The sequence below is a fragment of the Boleophthalmus pectinirostris genome, unplaced genomic scaffold, assembly GCF_026225935.1.
Source record: "Boleophthalmus pectinirostris isolate CB_2022bp ecotype Guang Dong unplaced genomic scaffold, ASM2622593v1 HiC_scaffold_17, whole genome shotgun sequence".
NCBI classification, from domain to species: domain Eukaryota; kingdom Metazoa; phylum Chordata; class Actinopteri; order Gobiiformes; family Gobiidae; genus Boleophthalmus; species Boleophthalmus pectinirostris.
In genome coordinates this window covers 22,752,724-22,770,773 of record NW_026571115.1, presented here as the reverse complement: position 1 = coordinate 22,770,773, position 18,050 = coordinate 22,752,724, and the positions used below count along the sequence as shown (strand labels likewise).

General features: G+C 41.6%; 2 protein-coding genes across 2 annotated transcripts in view; one reads left to right on the top strand and one right to left on the bottom strand.

Annotated features, from left to right (window-relative positions):
* The window catches only part of tanc2a (tetratricopeptide repeat, ankyrin repeat and coiled-coil containing 2a), a 37,281-nt gene extending 24,616 nt beyond the window's left edge, over positions 1-12,665 (top strand). Inside the window, exons 7-29 of the mRNA XM_020927272.2 lie at positions 1,104-1,229; positions 1,316-1,582; positions 1,658-1,794; positions 2,576-2,807; positions 2,881-3,053; positions 3,688-3,768; positions 3,850-4,050; positions 4,384-4,518; positions 4,770-4,966; positions 5,345-5,453; positions 5,548-5,670; positions 5,743-5,880; positions 6,450-6,548; positions 6,954-7,145; positions 7,213-7,297; positions 7,534-7,667; positions 7,749-7,872; positions 8,002-8,177; positions 8,403-8,535; positions 8,786-8,877; positions 8,967-9,101; positions 9,429-9,529; positions 9,921-12,665. Coding sequence (XP_020782931.2) covers positions 1,104-1,229; positions 1,316-1,582; positions 1,658-1,794; positions 2,576-2,807; positions 2,881-3,053; positions 3,688-3,768; positions 3,850-4,050; positions 4,384-4,518; positions 4,770-4,966; positions 5,345-5,453; positions 5,548-5,670; positions 5,743-5,880; positions 6,450-6,548; positions 6,954-7,145; positions 7,213-7,297; positions 7,534-7,667; positions 7,749-7,872; positions 8,002-8,177; positions 8,403-8,535; positions 8,786-8,877; positions 8,967-9,101; positions 9,429-9,529; positions 9,921-11,484 — 4,754 coding nt within the window. The 3' untranslated portion in view covers positions 11,485-12,665. The remainder of the gene's footprint in view (positions 1-1,103; positions 1,230-1,315; positions 1,583-1,657; positions 1,795-2,575; positions 2,808-2,880; positions 3,054-3,687; positions 3,769-3,849; positions 4,051-4,383; positions 4,519-4,769; positions 4,967-5,344; positions 5,454-5,547; positions 5,671-5,742; positions 5,881-6,449; positions 6,549-6,953; positions 7,146-7,212; positions 7,298-7,533; positions 7,668-7,748; positions 7,873-8,001; positions 8,178-8,402; positions 8,536-8,785; positions 8,878-8,966; positions 9,102-9,428; positions 9,530-9,920) is intronic.
* Positions 12,666-12,906: 241 nt separating this feature from the next.
* Positions 12,907-18,050, bottom strand: part of LOC110162389 (transmembrane ascorbate-dependent reductase CYB561) — a 6,725-nt gene continuing 1,581 nt past the window's right edge. The window contains exons 3-6 of the mRNA XM_020927279.2: positions 16,297-16,395; positions 15,029-15,132; positions 14,786-14,943; positions 12,907-13,950 (exon numbers count right to left, since the gene is read on the bottom strand). Coding sequence (XP_020782938.1) covers positions 13,758-13,950; positions 14,786-14,943; positions 15,029-15,132; positions 16,297-16,395 — 554 coding nt within the window. The 3' untranslated portion in view covers positions 12,907-13,757. The remainder of the gene's footprint in view (positions 13,951-14,785; positions 14,944-15,028; positions 15,133-16,296; positions 16,396-18,050) is intronic.

Sequence of the window (18,050 nt, the reverse complement as noted above, 5' to 3'; positions counted from 1 at the left end):
TATTATTATTTTTTTAATAATCTGCCCACCTCTTGAAGTCAATTTAAGCATTATTATCACTTCTACTCTTGTCTTAATTATTTAAAATTTATTCATTAATTATTGCATTTATAACACCTTTCAAGACACCCAAAGCGCTTTACAGTTCATTATTCATTCACTCCACACTCGGTGGTAAGCTACTACTGTAACCACAGCTGCCCTGGGGCAGACTGACAGAAGTGCGACTGTCAATCTGCATCATCAGCCCCTCCGACCACCACCAACTCTCATAGACACTTCACTTTCTTATTAGGCAATGTTGCTGAAGTGTCTTGCCTAAGGACACAATGACTTCTTTGTTTTTTGTCACTGCCGTCCCACTGTGGCACCTGGAATTCCCAGTGGTCTCCCATCCAAGTTCTACCCAGGCCCGGCCTTGCTTAGCTTCTGAGATTGAGATCAGGCTTTGACAAGCTGGTGTGGCCACTTTTACTTGCTGCTGGTATTGTGTACAGTAACACAGCCAGTATCAACACTATGATTTTGTGTAGATGTGATAGGACCTAGTACTATCTGCACTTGGTTGTGTAGTAAATGTTGTTTTCTCCACAAGAGATTTAAGCACTATATGATCACTTATCTTCTTATCTTACTTATCTATCTCAACACAACCTGTATCACTGTTCTTATCCTTACACTATACACATAAAATAATCCTCATGTCCTCCTGTAAAACTAAAACAAGCTGTTAGTGCTCAGTTGAGAGGACGTCTCAGGAAGTGCTTCTCTGAGTTCTGTTATATAAACCTGTGACATTGTCCTTTTACACCTTGTTAAATTTGTGAAGTGTTCAACCATAGAAAAGCTTGTTTTAGCTCTCCTTGTTTATGTGCCGCAAGGTCACTGCTAATAAAACTGGTCAGGTGTGAGCCAAATAGAATCTACTGATGCATGTGAATGGTTTATATAACTATAAACTTTGCACCCTCTTAATTCCATTCGTGAGCTAATTTTAAAAGTCAAAATCTTGAAAATTATTGTTGAATTTTCAGTTACTTATATTTGATGCCGAAATGCTTTATGTTGAAATTGGAATAATAATGAGTGGTTATATTTTTCAGCTACCAGCACTGCCCACCTTGAAGATTTGGCTTATCTTGATGAACAGCAAAGACATATCCCTTCTAGGACCTCCCTCAGAATGCCCAGACAGAATTCTGGGAGTCGTAGTCAACAGGAACATATAGGTAAGCACATACTTGGACCTGTTTGGAAAATATAGATATATGATTCTATTCTATAACGTAACATTTTCAATTTTTTTTGTTTTTAGTGCGTTTTACTCCCTCGCTCAACCTCAAGCCCTTTCACTTCGAGATCCCCGGGCTGGCTGGTGATTGGTTGTTCACGGGGAGGGAGTGGCTTTTCCAGGAAGTAGATGCCTGTCTGCGCAGCACTGATCCTGCACAAAGTCGCGGCGTGGTGATCGTCGGTAACATGGGCTTCGGTAAAACGGCCATCATCGCGAGGCTCGTGGCTCTAAGTTGTCACGGAAACCGGATGTGGCCAAATGCTGCTACTAACCAGAGCGTACCTAAACGTAAGAGAAACAGCTGCACTTTGTATGAACATGCTCATTAGATATATGACATTTTCTCTAATAAATTGTTTTTAGATGCTGAAAATGCACAGTTTTCCCACAATTCATTGGGACGAGGTGGAGAAGTGGATGATGGAAGAGAGGGGAGCTGCCCAGGCACTCCAGAGCTGAAAAGAAGACAGGAGGAGGCACTGAGACGGCTCGCAGGACAGGTAATATCAAAACGCCTACAATGTCAACACTGTTAATCCCATCGCATTACATATTAGATAAATATTTACTCAAGAGGGGCAGATCGTGTCAGGACGAGTAACTGCTATGATAATACAGAAGAGTTATTGTGTTATTAATAGACTAAGGGTGTGTTCAGCCTAGTTTGGTCCTGGTATAGTCTTGGTTAACCCAGAGTTGTGATGCAAGTGCAAGTGTGAACATATCTTAAGGCATGGATACACTTTTATTCAGTATTTAATAATATGAAATCATAAATGTTATAAACCTCTTCCAAAATGCTGAAAAAAAAAAGCAGCTTGCTGTTTTCTTTTACTTAAAATTGACACTGACCTTAAGCTTTACGTCATGTTATAATGCTTTTACCTCTTCAGTCACACATGTTCAGTAGAGATTGGCAAGGGCTTAAGAAACAACATTATAACATAGATCAGAAAACAGCGTAATATGGGCCCTAAAAACTCTTGGACTCTGACTCATGTCTTAAAACATGGAAAACGTGGGGAAAAAAACACAACTAGTTCATAATTATTCACCTCAATCAGTTTATAGTTATTGAGTGGAGTTTTGCTATGGCAGTAATAGCATACACTTCCTGATTATCAGACAATAAAACACTTACTAATTAGATGCAGACTTATTTTGACCTCAAGAGCTGCTTATACAATGTATCTGTACTGGGGCAAGACAAAGTTTGCTCAAATATGTGGGAGACAGTTGGCTTCAGGGCTTTTTTATTGACGTGTGCCGCTCTGTGTGCAGGTGGTGTCCTATCACTTCTGTCAGGCGGACAACTGTCACACCTGTCTCGTCCCAGAGTTTGTCCACAACATGGCTGCCATGCTCAGCTCCAGCCCTCAGCTTTCCTCATACAGAGAACTCCTCCACAAGTCGCCCCAACTACAGAGCATGCTCAGTCTGCGCTCCTGCATCCAAGACCCCAACGCTGCTCTAGTTAAGGGAATACTGGAGCCACTAGACCTACTCTACAGAGGTACATTTACTGTTAATAGATTTTTTTTTTTCCACAAAGATTATGTGATCATTTTGGTGTGTTTATTCCGCAGAGAGGAAGATCCAGGCTGAGCGGACAGGACTTATTGTCTTGATTGATGGGTTGAACGAAGCAGAGTTCCACCGCCCTGACTATGGCGACACCCTGGCTTCCTTCCTCAGTAGGAACATTCAGAGATTCCCTCCCTGGTTAAAGGTCATCACTACCGTCCGTACTGGCCAACAGGTACACACTAACACTATTTAGCATGGTTTCGGCAAGGTCTGATAAAGTCTTAAATTCAAAAGTTTTGGGGGATGCCTGCAGTAAAGTCTCCTCAACAGCTGGTTCTGGAGTGCCCCCTGTTGGTATTTTGCCTCTGAGCACAGCCTCTAGGTTCAAGACTCCTTATCGAGAAGAACATCATCCTCCAATGTGAATTCAAACCAGGGCTTTATTCTGCTGAGTAAATGTGTGTCTCTGTCAGTGTCTGGACCAGTAATGAGTTTCAGATTTGACAATTTTCAAAACTTGCAACAGAATAGTGATTTGAGTGGCGATATTGTATGAATGTCAAAGTGAGTGATGTTATTTTCTCCTGGAAGAAGCTCCAAACACATCTAAAATAGTCTGTTCAATGTAATGGCTTCAAACAAGAACAAATGTGACCCAGAATCCTGATCCCGCTGTGAAAAGGAGAAGCTGATTCCAAATATTGAAATTTGTATTCATAAGTTAATAGTAAAATGTTAATTTTAGCAGTGGGAAAATTAAAGATGATTTAAATAGCAGTCAAGAAAGAGAGCTTCTTTGTAATGCATGTAATAATTTGTATAGTTTTTCTCAAAGTAACACTAAACTTTGTTGCCTTCTTTTTCAGGACATCACGCAGTCTTTGCCTTTCCACCGCGTCTCACTGGATCTCATGGAGGAGAACAGTGCCATCGAGCAGGACCTGCAGGTAACATGGCTGCTCTCTGAGTTCTCCACACATGTTTTGTCTTTACCTTTACCTGCTCTGCTCACGTGTGCTTTTCCCCAGGGCTACCTGATGCAGCGTATCCACAGCAGTGCCGAGATACAGAGCAACGTGTCCCTGGGTAATGGTCGCCTTGACAACACGGCCCTGTCCAAACTCATCAGCCACCTCAAGAGTCTGAGCCGAGGCTCCTACCTGTACCTCAAGCTCACGCTGGATCTGATCGAGGGGGGCTACCTGGTGCTCAAGAGCTCCAGCTTTAAGGTGAGAGAGAGAGCTGGCTCTGAATGAAAGATATTGTGGTTAACACTGTAAGTATATAAGAAAGCATTAGATACCATTTTATTATTAATGATTTACTATTGATGTGCACTGTAAAAACTTTATTTAAATTACTCTTATGACTGCCATTCTGCATCCATGTCTTCTCACACTACCAAATCTCACAGTCACTGACAGTAGCAAGGATAGGACCTTTCTACACAACTAGAAGACAATAGGAAGAACCAAGTATTTCTCATTATTGTATTCTAATGCGATCAGTTTGATTGGATTGGAGACACTCAGATTTGATGTTTTTCCCCACTGGTCTTGAAGGTGGTTCCTGTGAGCTTAGCAGAGGTGTACCTCCTGCAGATGAACATCAGATTCCCCACACAGTCATCTTTCCAGAGAGTCCTGCCTCTACTCAACGTCACCACGGCCTCCCTGCACCCGCTCACAGACCAGCAGGTACACTGTCTCTTCAGCCCTCTGCCACATGTTGCTCTGTACTCTCATACCATGTATCCCCACTGGCAATGAGGCAGTGTATACTCTCATTCGTCCAGGAGTGGTTCAGTATAGAGACTGCTGAGACTGTCTGTTCAACCAATAGAAAATGGCTTCTGGGTGGGAGCCAGAACCTCTTGATCATAAAAACACTGTCCAGATAACTACAGTTGAAACTGTCCTTATAATGTATCGTCACTTCTTTCTCATAGTTGTATGAAGCAGTGAATGCGAGTGCTGTGACCGGAGGGACCCTGCCCTGGGCTGAGTTTGCTCAGCGACTGGAACAGCTCTCTCCGTTCCTGTTGTGGAGGGGCGATGGGAGCCGGATGTTAAAGCATGCCTCCTTCCGAGAGTGGCTGGTGTGGAGAGAGGATGGGCAGGACAGTCGCTTCCTCTGCGACCCCAGGTATGCACAGCAGTACTGGGCACTAGGCAGCTGCAAACATTATGTGAACCTCTCAACCAGAGCTCTCATATAGTTAGGACAAAATGGACAGAAGACTTTAGGTAGATTTCTAACACGTTCAGAAAAAAATACATCCACTAATTGTTCTCCTGATGTTGGAAGGTTCCTTCGTTTGTTAAACGGAGGGATGTGGAGGGCAATACCTACTGTGTATCTGTGTTATTAGAGTTAGAGTTTGGCAGTAGTAATAGTATTTTGCATCCAAACCTGTATCACTGGTAAAATATTTTGTGAGGCATACGTGCTAAATCCATTATGCCAACCTCACTTTTTTTTTTTCATTTAACAATAATAATGTGTGTGTGTGTTGATGTGCAGGAGCGGTCACACTCTGCTGGCCTTCTGGCTCTGTAGACAGGAGGGTAAACTGAGTCGGCAGCACACTCTGGAGCTTGGACACCACATCTTGAAAGCTCACATTTATAAGGTACGCTAACACAGCTATATAAGACACACGAACATGGCCGTATATCCACTCCACCCCACACATGCAATAACTGTGTGTCGTTATGCCTCCCCAGGGCCTCAGCAAGAAACTTGGGGTCTCCTCCTCAGTACTCCAGGGCCTGTGGCTCTCCTACAGCACTGGCACTCTGAGTCCGGCTCTGTCCTGTCTGCGAAACCTCTACACGCCCAACATCAAGGTAATGTTTTTAACTGAAGCACATGATGAATCTTATGAACATGAAGAGCATAAAGCTGGTGTGGCTGCACAGGTGAGCCGGCTGCTGATAATGGCGGGAGCAGACGTGGACTGCCACTCAGATGTCCTAAACAACGCCCCTCTGCTGTGTGTGCATGCACATTTAGGACACAAGGACGCTGTGGCTCTGCTGCTGGACCATGGAGCACAGGTAATCAATACAATATGTATTTATATTTTTTATGTAGTGGAAATGTAGCAAGTGTAAATTCAAAACTCAATGAAAACATGTTTTATTGTCTATGTAACAACTAAACAAATTTGTTATATTTGAATGAAATATAGAACAATTTATGTACATCCATGATCCACATATACAGCTATTAAAAGAACACCACTCCTCTGCATGTTGTGGTGCGCCATTGTCCTTGTTATTTAATCCTTTCTTAACATACCATAACGGTACAGTATGTAACTGTCTGGAAGTGGCACGTCACCTGCAAGATTCCATGGAAATAGAAAGTTAAAAAGAAATTTAAAACCAACAGTCTTCAGGGAAATTGATATGCTTTATGCCACTTGTACATGTTTTTCTGTGTAATCGAGAACAGAAAATGGTTAATCCAGTGAGATATAATAAGATATTAATAAAGTAGTGCACTTGTACTTATAAATAGTATGACTTGCATACTTGGCATATTTGGTATTTTGGTTTTAAGTTGGATTATCCACTCTAAATTACATGACTCTCACATTCTCCTTTTCGTTCCCTTACGTCAGGTGGATGCTCGGTCTAATGATGGACTGACTGCCCTGGGATTTGCTGCTGCTGCTGGACATTTGGATATTGTAACTATGCTGAGTCAGCACAGAGCCAAGGTAGCTCTTTCTGCTTAGTATGGCTTTCACAGACCTCAAACCTCAATACACACCTTTTCCTTACAACACTGGAGCATTACAGGAGAGGAAGAATTATTCAAGCAGTCTTTTTAATTATTATCACTACACAGTATATTTTACAGATTAATTTATACTGTCCACATATAAAAATAGCAGATCCAAAGGCACCCAACATTTACTAAGACCTCTTGGTAGCAGATGCAACATTTCAGGTACAGTGTTGATGTATGGAGCTAATTACTGAGAGGGTTGAACACGTGGTGATGGGCTGGTTACAATGGGTTACTTCTGGTTCAGTTCTGGTTTAGACTGTTCCTTTCTGGTTCATCTCTCTTCATATCTGTTATGGTGGTACTGATGTGAAAAGTTTGTCTTCCTCCTCAGGTTGGGCATGTGGACAGCTCAGGTCGATGTGCTCTGGTCCTCGCTGCTCAGCGCGGACGTCAAGAGGTGCTGTGTTTCCTGCTGAAATGTGCAGACTGGAACTGTACTACCTGCTGTGGCCAGAGGGGGCCCAGCCGAGGCCAGGCCCTACAACAGGCTCTGATCGCAGGAGCCAGCATGGGCCACACTGAGGTACAGACACACTGTCACCAGAATAATGTGAAGGAGACAATGTGTTCTGACAGATGTCTCTGCACAGACTGTGTTATTTCTACTGGAGCTACCAGAGGAGGAGGAGGACAGGCCCGAGATCAACACTTGTGACAGTCTGTGGGGAGAGACAGGTAAAGTGCAAACACACTAACCAAAGTCACATTTTAATTTACATTCTTATCTTTTACACTGAAGGAGTAGTCAGGGAGGGACTTGTTTTACCAACACTTACTCGCTCATCATACTCACTGCTGGTCAAATTACTTAGGAAAATAATTTACTGTTGAGACGAAATCACATGAAAGATTTTTGAGCCGAGGCTCCTGATCCTGTTTACAAAATGTAAAGTGCATGTTATTTGGCACAGCGCTGACAGCTGCAGCGGGCAGTGGCAGACTGGCTGTGTGCAGACTCCTGCTGGATCAAGGAGCTGCTGTGGAGAAAGCCAACCGCCGCGGGGCTGCCCCCCTCTTCTGCAGTGTGAGGAGAGGACACTGGCAGGTGAGGCCTGGAACACTCAAACACAAGGCTCCAGTACAGTCTATGAAAGAGTTCTAATAGAGTATGTGCTGTGTGGTGCAGGTGGTGGAGCTGCTGCTGAATTCTGGAGCAGAGGTGAACATGGTGGACCCACAGGGCCGTACTGCTCTCATGACAGCCGCATCAGAAGGACACATGTCCACGGCACAGCTGCTGCTCAATCATGGTACACAAATCACACACTATAACAATTTACTAAGTAAGATGATAGAGTAGCAAATATGTGGTTAGATAACAAAACAAATGAAATCCTGGACTATACAACTAAACAACAGTCTGTGTGTGTTGTGTGCAGGTGCATCTCTGGACCTGTGTGACCGGGAGGGGCTCACAGCCCTGAGCTGGGCATGTCTCAAAGGTCAGCTGCCATTGGTCAGAGAGCTGGTGGACAGAGGAGCTGACACCACACATGCCGACCGCAGTGGGCGCACACCTCTGGACCTGGCCGCCTTCTGTGGGGACCCTGAAGTGGTACTTATACATCCTTGTGTTTGATTGCTTTATTATTTTTTAATGCCATTTTAAAATATATTAAAATCTGGTAAACTCTTAAAAAGCTCTTAAAAACTCTTAGATGTAGATAGGTTCAGATGTGCTGCCATCTGTTCACAAAATTATATCATCCACTTTGTGCTAAACATTTACTGCACATATAACAACAGTATTTTAAATCGTGGCTTTGTGTGTTTTGTTTAGGTACAGTACTTGGTGGATCACGGAGCTTCAGTAGAGCATGTGGACAGCAGTGGGATGCGTCCTCTGGATCGAGCTGTTGGCTGCAGGAACACGTCTGCTGTTATTGCTTTGCTCAAGAAGGGTGCACAAATAGGTACAGGGTCCACAGACTATGACTGATACACATATATCTTTTTGGAGCCAATTCATAACAAATAATCATAAGGTCTATAATTTTTTGATTATACTTTGGGATATTTAAAAAACAGTAAATGTCCCATTGATTTATACAGGTTATACATATCTGACATTATGACAGTCACATTTTAAAATTTGAACCTACAAACCTTTAAAGTTTAAATGAAGGTGAATGACTACCGGGACTTTTATTGTCTTTTTTGTAGGACCTGCCACCTGGGCCATGGCTACATCGAAGCCTGATATTCTGATGGTTCTGCTGAGTAAACTGATCCAAGAGGGTGATCGTCTGTACAAGGTAGTATCCGCAGGCATCACACACACACACACACACACAAATGATAACACGTTAGCTCACCATTGCAGTAACGCAACCTCTATGTTCAGCAAGGGAAGGTGCGTGAGGCGGCCGTATCGTACCAGTCGGCGCTGCAGAAGTTTCCAGGCGATGAGATGAAGACTTTTCGACAGCTCCGAGTGTCTGTGCTGCTCAACCTGTCACGATGTCGCCGCAAAATGAATGTAAGGCGTGTTTTTGTTTGAGAGTTTCTGGGTGGATTTAAAGAGAAGAAGACACATATCACATTTTCGTAACCAGGCAGATGGACAGAAACTGAATTAGGCAGCTGCAGTAAATGATAACTCAATATCATGTAAAGGCTTATTGAGTTATATCATGTTTGATGTAGTGGACAGAAAAGTATAGGAAAATAATATTCCAGAGCCTATGGTATATGTAATACAATTCAGATTTCCAGTTTGGAGGAGACAAAGGATTATGCTTTGTTTTATGCTTCTCCTACACTGCTCCTGTCTGAAAGTCTAAATCTTTTTCTTTGTTTGCTTTAGGATTTCAGCTTGGCTGAAGAGTTTGCCACCAGAGCACTGGAGCTGAAAGCCAAATCATATGAAGCCTTTTATGCCAGAGCCCGGGCTAAGCGTAGCCGCAGGTAATTAGCAACATGAAGCTCAAAGTACTGCCAACACGGTCTTGTTTTGTAAGTTAAACACAAATGCATTTGCAGTTTGACTATGGTATCATATGCTTTTTGGGGTATTATCAGCTAAATAATTTACACAGATACTGAACTATTTCCTTTACTTTAAAAAAATGAAAAAGAGCCAACAAGCTTTTCAATAGTGTTTAATAAAGAGGGATAAAGCCATAGGCTAATTACCATGTAATATATGTCCTCAAAGTTTATTCTGAAATGTACTGTTGCTATTGTCACATACAATACAACTAAAAATATGTGTGCTAACTATATGTATAGGTTGGTTAAATTGTATTTAATTTCCTTGAATAATTTGTTTAATTACTTCTTTCCTGTCACATCTTAGGCAGTACCATGCTGCACTAGAGGACCTGTTAGAAGCCAGCCGTCTGTGTCCATCGAACCGTGAGATCCAGAGACTTCTGTCCAGAGTCAAAGAGGAGTGTCGACAGGCAGCGCAGCAACCGGACCCCTCCACTGCTCCTCCACCACACCTGTACCAGCACAATGTGTCCAGGGACGTGGACGAAGAGGAGACCGGCCACAGTGAAGCTGTCATCCAAAGTCTGGACAGTCACAGCAGCCCTCGTGGTCCTTCTCCAAACTCTCTTTCTCCAACTCACATGTACCACCATGTCTCTAGCCCCGCCCACTCACCTTCCTCCCCAAGCCATGGGCACCATTTCAGCCCGGCCTCCTCCCCGGTCCACCAGCAAAGAGTAAGCCCCATGTCTGAAAGCCTGCCTCAATCCATGTTAGCAATGCACCACCCTGAGCAGCACCTCCAGAACCAGAGGTCTTTCCAGAAGCAAAACACAGTCCAAGGCCAATGGCTCCAGCCAGCCAAAGCTCAACTTGTGCGGTCAAGCCAGCCCACCTCTGCAGTCCACTCTAACATGGTGTTTGGGGGGTCAGCCTACTCTCAGTTTGCCCATTTGCCAAAAGAACTTGCTGAACTCGGTGAGGGCTTTCAACTCCAGCCTGGTTTGTCTTACCAAGATGACCTGGATTGTCAGCCCAGACCTGCTACAGCGTACGGAAGAGGGATGAATCGCTACAGCCAAGGTGCCCAGTTTGGTCGAAACCAGTCCAAAGCGGCGTATTATCCAATGGAGGTGACTGAATCTTCTAATATCGGTGCACCTGATTCATACAATGATTACCAGTATCAACCACAAGGAGGGCTACGGCGACCACTTAGTGCACACCCAACCTCTTCTTCTGCAGCTGCTTCTAACAGGCCGCTCATCCATTCTCAAAGCGTCAATGTGCGTAGCCTAGCGGGGCAACTACCTCCGCCTAATTTATCCACTTTCCGAACTTCAGCCTCTGCCCAGCATGTGGATTTGCCACCAGACCCGCCTCCATTCTCTGGAAGTTACCATGATGATCTATTTTTAGGCTCGAACCCTCAATCTGATTTGGGAATGGTAGGGGGTGGTACATATCCCGGGGAGGCGGGGCGTGCCTCAAGGAACACTCCTTTTATGGGCATTATAGATAAAACTGCAAGGGTACAACCACAATACCAGTCACAAGCCCCGCCTACGTCTTCTTGTCTAAGTCCGTCTCGCTCCTGGGCCGTCTCCTCCGTAGACACTGTGGTGACATCTCCAAGCAAAGCTCCGCCCACTCAACCATTTCCTTCTTCGATTGCTTACCATAATCGAAGCAACAACAATGCGCACAATGGCCATTATTACGACAACCAAAATGACTACTATGAAGTGACACCTGTGAAGGTAGAAAACTCCGTCCCAATAGTGAGTCAGAACCCGTCTTATGTAGATGTGAGGTTAGCCCGCACTATGCCAGTGATACACAGCTGCTCGGATCGGCCCAGTGAGCGTAAAATGGGCCCTACCTCTCCTGTCAAACCAAAAAGACCCTTTGTGGAGTCCAATGTATAGAAAACTACCACTATAATGTAACTTTTGAAGGGATACAGTCTGGCAATGCTTGAAGATACAAGTACATGCAATGCTTTGAATGAATGGCACACAAGCTGAAGGAACGATGCAATAATAGACATTTATAATAGTTGTGGGACAAAAAGAGGAATAAAATAAGTTAAATTATGTTCAAAGCCAGATTGCAGTTAGGTTTGCCAAGACTAAAGGAAAAAAAATGGGCTGCTGACCATGCCACTTTGCAGCCGTTTTGTTTTAGATGTTCAATAATTATTAGTCATGAATTGTCGGTCTAAAAAAGAAATAGGACTTAGTTTTGGGTTTTTTTCAACAATTCAATGTAATTCTGTAAGACTATGCTTGATAATGAGACAGCACATAATATCACAAAGCACAACAAATGACCAAGAAGGAAGTTGGAAACCCCAAACTTCTTATAATGTTCTTTGCGTCTACATTAAATCTAAAGTAATCATGGTATGAAGTTGCGTGGCGTTGCAAGCCATAGCCAAGTCCCAAGCCATAATGTTTGAGGACAATGTTGTTGAGTAAAGCACTGACTTACTGTATATACAAGAAGAGTAAGCGTTATTTATCTTTTTAAGTTATGTATGTGACTGTACAATGCAATTTATAATGTAATGTATATTATTTTTTATTTCTTTTATGTGCTTTTATATATTATTATTTCAGTGATTCCTACCCAAAAGTGGCAATATTCTAACATCATTCATTACTCGCTTCAGCCTGAACGCCTTTCAGAAATGCTGTCCTTCAGGGTTTTTTTTCCTACCAAAACTTTTTATACTTTGCAGTGCTAATTTATGCAATGGCGAGCTAGTTAAACCACGGCTTTTACATGTGTTGCCATAGAGCCCATGCTGACTCGCTTCATTCCCTGGAGGGTTGACTGACAGATGGTGTTAAGGAGGACATTGACTTAAAGACATTCACGTTGCTCACACAGATGCCTGCTTTGTTTTTTATTTGTTCATCTTTTTTTGCTACGAGTTCTTTTGTCACGGTACAAACACACACTGCCCTCTGAGGTCGAAGTTGCAACGTTAAGTAGTGGCCGGTTTTGTTTTTGTCAGACTTTTGCCAAGGCCATTGCTAAAACACATTATTAGCATGTTGGATGTTCAAAGACTTGTTGAAAAGATTAAAGACTTCAGATCAAATTCTTTGCTTTTTATTTCATATTTCAAACAAAAGTAGACTGCTAACCCATCTAGGCAAGTTTGATTTTACTGAGGCACAAAATCTTTTGGTCATAAAATGGGAATCCTTGAGCAAAGATCAGGTGGGAAAAGAATAGTATACATTTACCAGTATCTTCTGAACTTTCCATTCTTTCCTTCACATGGCCTAGCCTCTGTCCTCTGTGGGCAGGAACCAAAAACTAAAATGGTGAGACATATCTTTTACATAATGCAGCTTTATTGGAATTAATTAAGATGCAAGCAGCAAACATATACTATGTACACTTTTCAGCATTTTTTTTTTCCTGCTTATACAACATTACCTGTATTGTTACATAAATAAAAATAAACACAAGTACATTTAACTACTCTGATGCAGAGGCATAAACAGTAAATCACATACACGTGTCACTCAAATAAATAGTACATCATGCAGACCTGTGGACGGGGAGGGTGACTGGGGGGAGCACCATAGACATTGACAGGGGCAGAAATGACACAGGCACAAACAGGTTCTGTATGTGCTTTGTCTATAAAGGCAAGAAACAAGACAACATGTGTAAAGTTTACACAGTGTTGCCAATAGTGATGTCACAGGATAGAGGCACTGAGGTATCAGCTTCAACAATAACCAACAGGAATAAATAATATTGAAATATGAAATCAGATGAACCATAAGCCTATTATTTTACGCAACACACTTTGTGTACTTTATGGAAGATCTAAGGCAGGTAGATGCTACAGCAGCAATTATTTTGGCAACACAAAACATCAATATCTATTAGACAGTAATCAATATTTTGAAACTTTTCACTAGTCCTTTGGCAGTTTTCACTTTGATTCGGAAAATAAGTAGAGATAACGTCTATAACTATAACATACTGTATATAATCATTTACAAGGCATGGATTTGGACACTTATACCTTCCAACTTTCGGATGTAAAATCCAGTCAGAAATATATAACTTTATTTTAACTAAAATTTTTAGTATTTACTCAAAATATAACTAAAGGAGCGGGTTTGATTGATTTGAGTGTTTGGAGACATAAAAGAGGTACTGGTGTTGCAGATTAGGGAGTGGGTGAGGATGCACCCTCTGTTAAGGTCTTAAAGTGCACTGACAGAGCCTCTTCCTCTGGGTTGGGGGGGCGTCTATACTCTTCTTTGGTGATAATACTAATGATCAGGATTCCAAAGCACACCAGCACAACCCCCAGGATGTTCGCAAGTGTGCCCTCTGGTGGCAGGTGAGAGTATGTCGCCCTGCCAAGGAAAAAGTGAAGACTGTTAGAAAATGTTAGAAAATTTTATTTTTTTGCGTCACTCCCATTTCCAGTACTAATAATAGCAAAAATATAAATAAATAAATCAATAAATAAATAATGGAGCACTATGTAACTTTACTGCTGTCTGCTAATTACTTGTCTCCATGGTTATGTCAGCATTATTTATTCAGTTACATAATTACATTGTTATCTTTAGTTTTTTTTTTCATGATACATAATTAATTTGACCTGATTAAAGGACCCATGTTACACTATTTTCTGATCAATGTTATAATGTTGTTTTGTCATCAAAAACTTACCCAGGTTTGTTTTTTGTTTCATTCACATGTGTTTAATACACAAACACTGCATATTTAGGCTGAGATTTTCCATCAAATGGAAAATGCTCCTTGTAATGTCATGTGGTAATAGGAAGTGCTCCACTGCTCCACTTTTTAAAATCCCCATACCATATCACTAGACTCATTTGGGTCATTTCAGCCCTGGAATTGCTGATCTCTACTAAACTACAGGTAAAACTTACCACTTCATGACATCACAAGGTGGAACAGAGCATCTTGAGCTTTTGAGATGCAGCCAGACTAATAAGAAAGGGTTACTCGAACATGTGTGAATGAAACAAAACTAAACTCCACAACTGTTTCTGAGGAGATAACAACATTCTAACACGCCTCAAATCTCTCAAATTTAAGTAATAGTACTTAGGCTTTGTGGTTTGAGTATTTACGCCTCGTTCAAAAATCAAAGAACTATATGTCCTTAGTAAAAACAACAATATAAAGACAATAATACAGTATATAGACTATACATACATGATACTGAACAGTAGTTTCTCTGTTATTCCAAGCAGGCTGCTCCCTATGGCCATCACCAGCAACAGCGCACCACAGAAGACGTGCAGCGGGAGGTACGTGGCCCGTAACCATGCCGACGCAACAGGAAACAGGAAAAACATCAGACCGAGCACCCACTGGGGTCACAGGGGGGACATGAGGACAGTAAAGATTAGATATTAGTGAGGCATGGCTCCTTCTGATCTCTGTTTAAACATTCACCTGAGCACAGAACAGCACGAGGGTAGCCATGCCGCACCAGCTGTGGAGTGAGTACATGTCTGGGATCTTGGAAGCTCGATGGAAGTCAAACACAGCGACCATACCTGCAAAACACACAGGTCAAGGAAAAGGAAAAGGTATTGGATTATTCAGTAAAGGGCCCATATGATACTATTTTCTGATCTATGTTAAAATATTGTCTCCTCATCACAAACATACATGGAGTTTTATTTTGTTTCATTCACACACATTTTCACACACAAATCGTGCTTATTTAAGCTGAGTTCTTCTCTCAGGATACATTTATATCAGGATGGTCTGAACAGAAGATGCAAACGTGGCATCGCGTTTTCACTTTTTATTCCACGTTTAGACAAGCGTTTTCTGGAGTAAATGTGCGTGCATACGGTGACGCAAAAGTGTGTGGAATTAAATTGGGTATACATGCCAGGAGGCTAGGTGATGACGCTAGGTGATGATGTATGTGACATAAACATGTTTGTGACGTGAGCAGATCTGACCAAAGTTTTGTGTCTTGGGCAGTGTAGATGGAAACACTACAGTGGAGCGTATTCAGCTTTTCCACACTGGAGGGTGGTGTCAAATTTTGGCATTTTTAATCCCCAAAAACACCATTAAAATATTATGTCGTTTTTACCTGCAAACGTTCTCGTGTAAGCAGGTCCTAAAACAGAAAATACTCTGTTCCACCTTGTGATGTCATGTGATAATACAGGATGTGCTCCACTGTATTTTTAAACTGTAACAGCATTATAACAAAGCTCACAAGAGTTAATTTTGTATAATATAGGACCTTTAACTGAGGTGGAAGAAGTATTGAAGATTTGTACTCAAATAAAAGTACAGTTACGCAGCTAATAATGTTTTCAATTACAAGTATTTCTGCCAATATTATAGTAAAAAGTATTAATGAAAAAAAATACAATGAGTGCTACAAGTTACAAGCAGAGAGAAAGAGAGAGAGAGATAGCAATAAGACATCCATGGACTGGGACATTTGGAACATGTACAGTACTCAGTGACTTCTATAATTTAAAATGTAATAAATTACTATTAAATTGCTAGATTTATACTCAAAAGTACGAGGACATGTTTTTGAAAATCTACTCAAAAAGCTCTCTGAAGGGCTTAATGCATGTTAATACGTTGTTTACAGCGAATACAACATGGTTATCTAAATATGTTATGTAATAGCAATCAATACCATAAAGTAAAATATCCACTCTTAGTGTACTAATGTGTCTTACCAACAATAGTAATGATGAGAGCAAGTAGATGAATGATTCCATGGAGCAGCTTCACATTTCTCTTGGACTCGTTGCGGAATACTCTGTACACCAAGATAGCTGAAAAAATGTATACAAAAAAGTTAACATTTTAATTGTTCCTTATCACCTATCCATCGCTGTTAGCCAATCAGTGCCTGCTATCATTGGCTCTGTCTCCTCCTTCATCCTACAATCCTTCATGTCCTCCTCCTCCCCCTCTTCCTCTTCCACAGCAGCAGAAACAGTGACCACAGCCTCTCCATCCTCTTCTCATCACTACCACCACAACTGTCACCCCTCTCTCTGTAACTGCTGCAGTGAGTCTTGTCATTCTGGTCTTAAAATGTTCATTATCAACCAACACATGATCCTAGTGTTTTTATTTCCTATTCCTAATAAGGAACTCAGCTCCAAAATTGTTTCTATAAATGCTACTGTGAGCTTCATTTGACTGGAGCTGAAGGTTACGGGTGACGTCACACTCACTTTGTCTTTATACAGTCTCTGAGTAAGACTTAACAATTGTTTTGGTGACCCCAGGTAACTTTGTAAATAAGATTTGTCTCTTAGATTTGATAAATGTGTTTTTGAGCGATTCCATAGCCAGGGGCTGATAATATTTACTTTTGTGTGTGGGCCTGGCTCCCTGGGGTGCTTCTATGTCTGTCTGCCTCAAACCACCAGATGACCTTTAGCTTTTATTGGAGTAATTCAATGTAATCGTGTAAAAGACAGCTGTGGCAGGACAAACAGTTGGGGTAATTGGGTTACTTTTATTTGCACAAGCACCAAGCACTGCAGGTGTCAAGGCTCAAACGCAGATGTTGAGTGCTTCCTTTAAGTTTGATCTTCATAAGAATTACCTAAATTCACTAGACTATAATCTGCTTTGTCAGTGTAATACAACTAGAGGACATGTTTACTGTTAAAAATGTTTACACTGATTTGAGAAAATCATCTAATGGTGATTTTTCTGACATGCATTGTAAGGTAAAAGTAATGGCTCAAATGTAAAAGTACTGTGTGTGTGAATGTGTGAGTCTGTGTGTGTGTTCAGAGCAGACAGGGTGGTGGGAGGCTGGACAGTGTTCGCTTAACGCAACACGTCAGTGGCCCGCGGCTAGGCCAGAGCCATGCCAATCACAGGCACCATTTAAACCCTGTGACAGGAAACAACAGACATTAGAGCTGTAACATATAATAGTATTTTCAAACTAAAAAGCTGCAGAGGTCACATTTTATGGTAATTTAGTAGAACATTTTACTGAAAAATTATTCTCTTTTAAAGAAATACTACTTTTCGGTGAAGGGTCCACCGTCTGCTTGTCTCCATGTAGATGCTGCTGCTTTCCCGGGAATGTTTGACAGTATGGCATGATTCTTATTTATTTTATATTTTGTTTGTTTGTTTTTTATAATGAGTCGACTAAAAGGGGGTGTGGTAAAAGTTCTCAAAACCATTACAAATCCCTATACATCTAATCCAAACTACAAGACTACAGCTGCACAGGGGTTCATGCAAAAAAAATATATATATATATATTTATATAGAAAAGTACAAAAACTGTGTATTTATATGTACAGAAAGGGAGACTAAGCACAGGATTCATTCCCACATCTTCAACTTTAGCTAAATCCAAACCCTTTCTTTTCTGTTGTTGTGCACAGAAAAATAATTTTGGTCAACTAAGACATCGATCGACTAACCAACTAAATAACTAAAGGACTATAGT